Source organism: Dysidea avara, chromosome 2 (genome assembly GCF_963678975.1).
Source record: "Dysidea avara chromosome 2, odDysAvar1.4, whole genome shotgun sequence".
Taxonomy (NCBI): domain Eukaryota; kingdom Metazoa; phylum Porifera; class Demospongiae; order Dictyoceratida; family Dysideidae; genus Dysidea; species Dysidea avara.
Window position 1 is genome coordinate 5,278,488 of NC_089273.1, and position 8,819 is coordinate 5,287,306.

General features: G+C 35.9%; 1 protein-coding gene across 1 annotated transcript; it reads left to right on the forward strand.

The window, feature by feature from the left end:
• Positions 1-2,194: 2,194 nt before the first annotated feature.
• LOC136246373 (MAM domain-containing glycosylphosphatidylinositol anchor protein 2-like) lies at positions 2,195-7,851 on the forward strand. Its single transcript, XM_066037765.1, has 6 exons — positions 2,195-2,217; positions 2,296-2,309; positions 4,432-4,743; positions 6,638-6,910; positions 6,966-7,133; positions 7,439-7,851. The coding sequence occupies exons 1-6, from the start codon at positions 2,195-2,197 to the stop codon at positions 7,849-7,851; spliced, it is 1,203 nt and encodes a 400-aa protein (XP_065893837.1).
• The last annotated feature ends 968 nt before the right edge of the window (positions 7,852-8,819 follow it).

An 8,819-nucleotide genomic window follows, 5' to 3' on the forward strand; every position in this document is an offset into this window, starting at 1 on the left:
ATGGAAAAAATATTGGAAATTTTATGGGTATGTGTCAAGCTACTTACTGGTGGTCCACTTCCAAACATCAGTTGGTTGTTTAATGTAGTCATGATAAACGTGTCAGATACAAGCAAGAGAGACTATAGCAAAAAGTCCATCCACTACTGAAAACACAATAGAACATCATCTGACGTAGTAGGAACTTAAACTTGTAATTATGGACAAGGCAATCTATTTTGTTTTCTTTTTCTTACCAGCAATTTACTTGTTTTTATGGTCAATATTTTGTTCAAAATTATCTATTTTGCTCAGCATTAGACCATTTCCAAGTGCAAAGCTACAATTTCACCTTAAAGTGATAATTCTACTACTGTAGTATCTCATCTGCACTTGCTCTTATCATACGTAATAATAGAAAGAAGCTATGTAGCTATAAAATTGCTATTAAAACATCTTGATAGCCACTTGTTCTTCCTGTAACAATTAGCTATATATGTAACATAGATATTAATTTTATTGCGTTTGACTGTTCTATTTGAGTATTTTTTGATCTTTAGTGCAATTTTTATGTCTACTTCACAAAAATTGTGCCTGCGTATTATGCCAGCATAATGTTTTTAAACAACCATTACGCCAAAATGTTGCTACCAAAACTTTTTGCTGGCAAAATTGACATGTCCCTACTTGTCATGCTATCAATATTATTGGCAGTGACTCTCACACTGGTGAGGTTACAAGTGCAATTAGTTTGGATTGTATTTTACCATGTGTCGACCTATTTAGGTTGTTTGGCTGGTATGGAATATCTAATGACTGGTTTTCAACTAACTTGTAATGACTTGAGAAGTATTGATAGTTGTAGTAATACAACTAGTGAGAGTGGATGTTTCTGTAGTAATGGAAATGTGTTGGATGATGGAGTTTGTATTAGTCATCGAGAATGTCCAGGTAAGGCAACACATTAATTATCATTACTTAATGCAATATTGTATCTGTTTTAAAGCTACAAAATTACATCTTTAGTGAAACTGTCAACAACAAAACTATGAATGCTGCTTGCTTAAATTAAAGATTAAAGTTGATTTATAATACATTTTGAAATTATAGTTGATCTTGTAATAAAATTATGGGAACACTAAGCTGTGAGAGAGAAAGCAGCTCTCCCCCCCCAAAAAAAAGAATAATAATATAGGGGGAAAATGGCTGTAATAATATTGCAAATCATGTCTAATAATCACACCATCATAATAAAGGATTTGTATTAACACAATTGCTACTGTAGGGTTAGCAATGAAAAGATCAACTTCTATAGTTTCTCTTCCGACTCTGGCTGATCAATCCTACCAAAGCCTACATCAAAAGCGTACACTAATAATAGGGTGATTACCCTTGCTGTTTCCATAATGCGCACTTTATTTTTTTGTAATTATTCAGCTGTTTTTTTTAGAAAAATGGGCAGCAGAAACGGCAACGCTATTTAGCATGTTGCAATGTTTCCAGGAATGCTACATTACATGGTGATCATATACTTTTGAAAATAGATGATGCATTTTGTTAGGGTAACGGATGCTGCGTGTTTCTAAATCATAGTGTGAGCAGCTTGTGTTAGCATGTGAACACTATAAAGCTCCACTTAATAAAGTATGTAAAAGGTGTCTGAGCGTTAGTAAACCAAGTTAAGTGAGTTTCAGTGGGTTGATATTTTATTACAGGACCATCTCAAGCACCATTTTAGCAAAAATTGAAGTACAGCGAATCGCCTTTAAAGCATGTATATTTTTAGAGCACTTCACCCAATAACCAAAAACGTAATGGACAAAATTCTAGACGTTTCTACCCATTTTTATTAATATAGCCAAAATCCTTACAACATACCTGTACCCCAAACGGAAAACATTTGCTCTCTACCAAACCCATCATGTAAAAGTAGACCACTGTTAGGCCCCATCACAAGAGTTACAAGTTAATGTACATAAAGAAGTTGATTTTTCATTGCCAACCCTACCATTGCTTGGCTGCCACCTTTAATATCACACATTTTTCACCTTGGCTATTTTGGAGGCTGTGCATATCACATTTCATATCACTGCCTTTTGTAATTACAAGCCCCAAAACCAGCATAATATGGCCAGCCTTTGCGATTCTCTATTCTCTTGTCTTGTGTTTTTAATGCAAAAATAAATTAATGAACTACCTTTAATTAGTTTACATAATGCGGTACAGCTTAGCTCCAAGGTAACATGTCAAAAATGCAAGTGAAACGCAGATTTATTTATTTATTTATTTATTTATTTATTTATTAATGTTTTACAGCACAAGTGCTGAAGGTCTGTAGGAAACCTGGTCCTACAGCCTGCCCAAAGACTTTAGATGAAATACATGCAAAATGAGGGCAAGTTGTGTCCTCCCATAATGTGTGCTGCGTTTAAATATGTTAATGGTTCATCTGGTATTGATGGTTTCAACACAAAGTGAAGATTAACAAGTTGATGTTGTGCTACTTCTAAAAACCAGGCGCCATGCAGCTAGCTAACTCATCTGGAATTAACTATAGACAGTATACGCTACTATGAATTAACCAACTATGCATTACTATTAATATTTTTACAATAGGGTGGGTTGTGCAATATTATTAGCTAATTCTCGTATTTCGTAATTCACGAAATATTCGTAATTTGTTCAATTACGTTGCCATGCACTGCTAAGGAAGCGTTTGGTAAACAAACCGCTTTTACCAACATATTACGCACAGAAGTATCTTCTAAACTGTTTTATAGTGTGACTAACGTGTTTTTCCCCACAAATTCTCTCGGCAAAGCCTCAAAGCTGCTCTTCATTTTCGTTCGCGTACGTAAGGGATACGCCCCCTTTCAACTCGAAGCGATAGGCTATTCCTGGTAGTGTACGAGGCCTGCACCGTTGCTTTTCAATTGCTAGATGCCTGAAAACCTCAAGGGGAAGGTAGTCTGAGGAAAGTCGCCACACCCGTATTTCAATCCGCCGAAAAGAAATCACCTCAGAGCAAGGTTCACCTGTGCAGAAGTTTAATATAGACTTCATTTCACTTTTACTTCTTACGTAAAAGCTGCTTTTACCATTATTTAATGATTTTGCTAACGTGGGTGTGCACGGACAAACATGTAGATAGGTACACGCACACACTTTTACGGAAACAATTACAGTAAACCAGGCGCGCGCCCACGGCTGGCTGTGGGCGCGCGCGTGGTTTAAAAATTTGAAGAACATAAGATGGACCATCTTAGTAATAGCCAGGCAGACATAATTTGGAATGCTAGGTGCCATATACTAGAGTTTCCACAGAAAAGAAAGTGTTTCAGTTTAAACACTACTGAGCTATAGTCTCAAGTGGCCAGACCGCTTTTTTCCGTATATTGGGTGGGGAAAAAAGGGTCTGGTGCAACTCCAATAGCTGTTTACTTCTGAGCCGTCCCCACATTCCGGGGACGCTAATTGAATAACATTGGTCACAAAGGAGGTGCCATGACGTCAGTAAAACTATGAAGTATTCCTACACTCCTGCTCCAGTTGTGAGTCTTGTTACACGATAAGGATTAACTTTCAAGATGCTATAAAAGACATTAGAGCAAATTAAGATTCGTTTAAAGGATAAACAGATCTCTAGTTAACTTACTGACGTCATGGCACCTCCTTTGTGACCAATGTTATTCAATTAGCGTCCCGGAATGTGGGGACGGCCAGAAGTAAACAGCTATTGGAGTTGCACCAGACCCTTTTTCCCCACCCAATATACGGAAAAAAGCGGTCTGGCCATGCGAGACTAACTGAGCTATGGATGCTTAAAAATAGTGTTTCCTTGTTTATGTAAAATGCACACTTGTCTATTGTGTCCACACCTCAGTGACAGATCTAGATGAGTTTCTGAGGTTTTGACAGAAAACCCATTTTAAATTTTAAATTTAGCTTACTGGCAGTCTAACTAGCTTTATTAATGTTATATTGAGAAGTTTCCATAGCAAACAACTATTATTATACCACTGTACTTCAGTAGCATGCATGAAATTGCAACAATTTATAACTAACAACACTTCACCATTCATCTCCCACTGCATCAAAAGCAATCGAGATACTCTAATAGAGCAGTTGCATAGCTACGTAACTACTCTAATATAGTAATCAAAGCTACAGCTTAGTCACAACTTTAGTATCTACAGTTTAAATCATCAGTAAATGTTGACTAAAAGTAGCCACCTAAAATCTGATTTCAGAGTTTCTAAAATCTCAAAAATGTCTGGAGAAATGTCATCAGATACCTTATTTTTCAGCTACTGTACTGTATGTCTACTTTCTGAAACTCCCTTTTAAAAATCTTAGATCCGCCACTGCACCTGCTGTACTTGGCTGCACAGCAATATCATGTAAATTGACCCTCACTTCAAATTCATTTGATATTGTTGATCATTATCATAGTTCTACCAATTATCACTACCCAATTGGAGAACACCACTACAGTGATTACTGAAGGAGACAATACCACGATTATATGTGAAGCTATTGGTTATCCTTCACCTGCAATAATGTGGAGTAGGACTAATGGAACTTTAAGTGATAGAGTATCAGTGAGTGATAACACTAGTGTTCTTATTGGTAATGGAAATGTGGTAAGTGTTAGTGTAAACTTGACATTAACAAATGCTAACAGAGAAGACACAGGATTGTATGAGTGTTCTGCTAGTAATAGTGTTGGTAATGATGTCAGGAATACTAGTGTTACTATTCAATGTAAGTTGTACAATGAGAAGGAAATATAAGAGAGATCAGAGAAATAAAAAAGCATTGAATAACCAAGGGAAGTCAATTATATATCCAGCGTACTTGAAATAATATGCTCATTAATTCTTACTTCAGTTATACACTTCGCTTAATTTGTTTAATATTGCAGCCATGACTGTAGTGGGATTAAAAGTCCACTAGTATGGTTATGGGTAGGTTCAGGTTTGGTGTGGATGTGATCTCCCTTATTTCAATAACTATTTCTATGATCCATTTAAAATTCCTAGTTTTGCCTTGCACATGTTTGTTTACTATTAATTTTTAAACCAGGTGTGTACCCACAGCAGACCAAAGGCCAGCTGTGAGTGCATGTCTGGTTTACTGAAATAATATGTTTTCCAAAAAGTTTGTATGTACATATGTATGTTTATATATTTGTCTGTCTCTCCACACCCACGTGAACAAAACTTTGTTTGCTAAAAACAGTGAATTTTATTCAAATAAAGGCCATAAGAGCCTGTATTAAACTTCCAGGAAGGTAAGCTTGGTTTAAGGCAGTTAATGCATGCCCGTTTACAGTACGGGTGAAATGCATCAATAAGGACATAGTGAAGGCCTTTCTCAATAGACTCTGTGGAGGTCAAATTGCTGATAAACAACACAACTGGTCTCCTGGCCTACAAGGTATAACAAATCCCTTCAAGTTTGAAAGATGCATGCCCATACATACGTAAGTGAATGAAAATGAAGAGTAGCTATAAGACTGTGCCTGGAGAATTTGTGTAACAAATGCTATAGATGAACAGTTAAGAAGACACTTCTGTACATTACTAGTTGATCAAGGTATATACACCTCCGTAGTAGTGCTTAGCAATGTAATTGCAGTATTATGAAATTTTTCATCAATCAAAAAATACAAATTACTGTGATTCAAATGTGTATGTAGAAACAAAGCAAAACCCAAAATTGTGTACACTGTTAATTAATTCCTGTTTGCTGCACAGCACTCAGTTTTTAGAAGTAGCGTTGTTATAAGAACCTTTATACTGGTGAACTATTGCATATCCACATCAAAAGATGTGAGTAGCAATCATAAGGAAGGTTATCTACATACATATGACCTGCATGCAGCAGCTATACTATAATATTATGTAACTGAATTTTGGGAAATCACCCTTATTAGCACATTTGACACAATAAATATGTGACTGAGCCTGCGAAAATAGGGCATGTGGGCACATGATTTTTGCCTACTTTTTCAAACTTCCTTGACTCATAACTTTTTATACCAAAATGCTATGGCAATGAAACATGTAGCACTTAGTACGAATTTAATTGGCTTTATGATGCAAGTCACATAATGCAAATATTCTGTTTTAGTACTGAATTATGACCTTTAGTGTGACAGGGTGTAGTTTGTGCCCACATGCCCTGTTTTCGCAGGCCCGGTCACATATTTAGTTCTGAAATACAGAATTAAAAGGTGAATTCATCACCATTTAAGGATAAAATAAACCACAGACCACTTGAATTATAAGAAAAATCTTTTATTAAATATTTGAAATATGTTTATTGCTATTAACAGCACCATGCTAGTTTCAAATTTCAAAACTTCTAATTGTCTCAGGTGCAACCATAAGGGAGGTTGGTCACATATAGCTACCGCACTTCAGTCACAGCTATACTAGTGACAAGCAGTATGAGAGGGAATAAACTAGTATTCACATGTATCACTACCTTTCATTTCTATATTTGATCTGTACTCATATTTATAAATCTTAATATACTGCATGTAGCTGTCTAGTTTTGCATAAGTACTTTAAAGGGGAAATAATCAGTGCAGTATATTTACACTTATGATCGAAGGAGTACCATTCTTTACTATATTTGGTTTTTTAAACAGATGCTCCACATATATTATCAGACATCATTGCTGAAGGAAGCGAAGTAGCAAATTTTACATGTCAAGCTACTGGTGAACCAGTTCCAAACATCAGTTGGTTCTTTAATGAAGTCATGATTGATGTGTCAGATACAAGCAAGTACAGGATAGAGCCTAGATCAATAAACACATCCACTACTGAGAACACACTAACAGTGTACAATATAACATCATCTGATGTGGGAACTTACACTTGTAATGCTACCAATATTATTGGCAGTGACTCTCGCCTAGGTGAGGTTGCACAGTAAATAAATAAATATTTTGAATTGTATTAAACACATTTCAGGTTGTTTGGCTGGTATGGAATATCTAATGACTGGTTTTCAACTAACTTGTACCGACTTGAGTATTGTTGATAATTGTAGTAATACAACTAGTGAGAGTGGATGTTTCTGTAGTAATGGAAATGTATTGCAAGATGGAGGAGTATGTATTAATCGTCGGGAATGTCCAAGTAAGATAAGTGTTATTGTACATAATCCAATAATATGCATAGTTACCTATCATGTGTGTTGATCCTCATTTCAAAGTCACAGTGATTTGCTTTTTTTCATTGTAAAATAATTTTTGTATGCAAAACGTGTATGAAAATTTCTTACATGAAATTTTTTACATTTATAAAGATTGAACAACTCTAATAGAGCAGTCATTCACGTAAATCATACGAAAATAATTTTATACGAAAATATTTATTACAAATACTTTTTGCAAGAAAATGAAGCGAGTTACAGCATTTGATATTGTAAATCATTACCATAGTTCCACCAGCTATCACTACCCAATTGGAGAACACTACTACAGTGATTACAGAAGGAGACAATGCTAAAATTATATGTGAAGCTATTGGTTATCCTCCACCTACAATAATGTGGAGTAGCACTAATGGAATTTTAAGTGATAGAGTATCAGTGAGTGATAACATTAGTGTTCTTATTGGTAATGGAAATGTGATGAGTGTTAGTGTAAACTTGACATTGACAAATGCTAATAGAGAAGACACAGGATTATATGAGTGTTTTGCTAGTAATGGTGCTGGTAGTGATGTCAAGAACACTAGTGTTACTGTTCAATGTAAGTTGTACAATGAGAAAGAAAATATGAGAGATCAAAAAATGAATAACCAAGGGAGGTCAATTATACATCCAGTGTACCTGAGAAAATATGCACATTAATTCCTACTTCAGTCATACACTTTGCTTAATATTATAGCCTTGACTGTAGTGGGGATTAAAAGTACCTAGCAGGGGATTAGGGGTAGGTCCAGGTTGGTGTGGATGTGATCTCCCCTGTTTTAGTACTTATTTCTATGATCCATACTCAAAGTAAAATTCCTAGTTTAGTGTTTGTTTACTGTTAATTTTTAAACCAGGCGCATTCCTACAGCCGGTTGTGAACATGTGCCTGGTTTACTGAAACTGTTTTCCAAAACATTGTGTATGTTTGTATCTATGTATGTATGTTTGTATTATTTGTTTGCCTTTTCACACCTGCATGAGCAAAAACTTATGTTTGCTAAAAACAGCAAAATAATGGCCATAAAAAAACTTCCAGGTAAGTAAGCTTTGGATTACAGGTTTTTGCAGTTGAATTCGGTGACTTTGCAATTGGATTCCAGGGGCGGATCTAGGATTTATAAAGGGGGGGGCTAACTCAAGGTACTGATCTTTTGGGTAGAGGTGTGTGAACATGCCCACCCACCCCCCCCCCCCCCAGAAAATTTTTGAAAAATAGATGCTAAAATACTGTAATTTGGAGACATTTCCACATAAAATTCATAATATTTTCTGCCTGTAGATATTTTACTTACTGTCTTTAGATTATAGGTATGGCTCTCAGAAGCATTTTACTAATGGAAAAATTTGGGTAGGTACAGACAACCAAGTACATGATGCATCCCTCTCACAATTGCACAACACTGAATAGGTGCATGTTAGAATAGGAATGTTGAAAGTGGAAATTGTGAAACTGATTGAATCTGAGAGCATTTTCAGTGGAAATTGTGTACTTGAATTAAGCATTGCCATACATATTAACTACACAAGTAGATGAATGAAGCCCTTGGATTTATAAAGGGGGGGGCTAACTCAAGGTACTGATCTTTTGGGTAGAGGTGTGTGAACATGCCCACCCACCCCCCCCC

Coding starts and splice junctions, on each gene's coding strand:
- LOC136246373 (XM_066037765.1), top strand. CDS start 2,195: ATGCGGTACAGCTTAGCTCCAAG. Junction 4,744..6,637: donor TACTAGTGTTACTATTCAAT/GTAAGTTGTACA, acceptor TTTTTTAAACAG/ATGCTCCACATATATTATCA. Junction 7,134..7,438: donor TAATCGTCGGGAATGTCCAA/GTAAGATAAGTG, acceptor TCATTACCATAG/TTCCACCAGCTATCACTACC.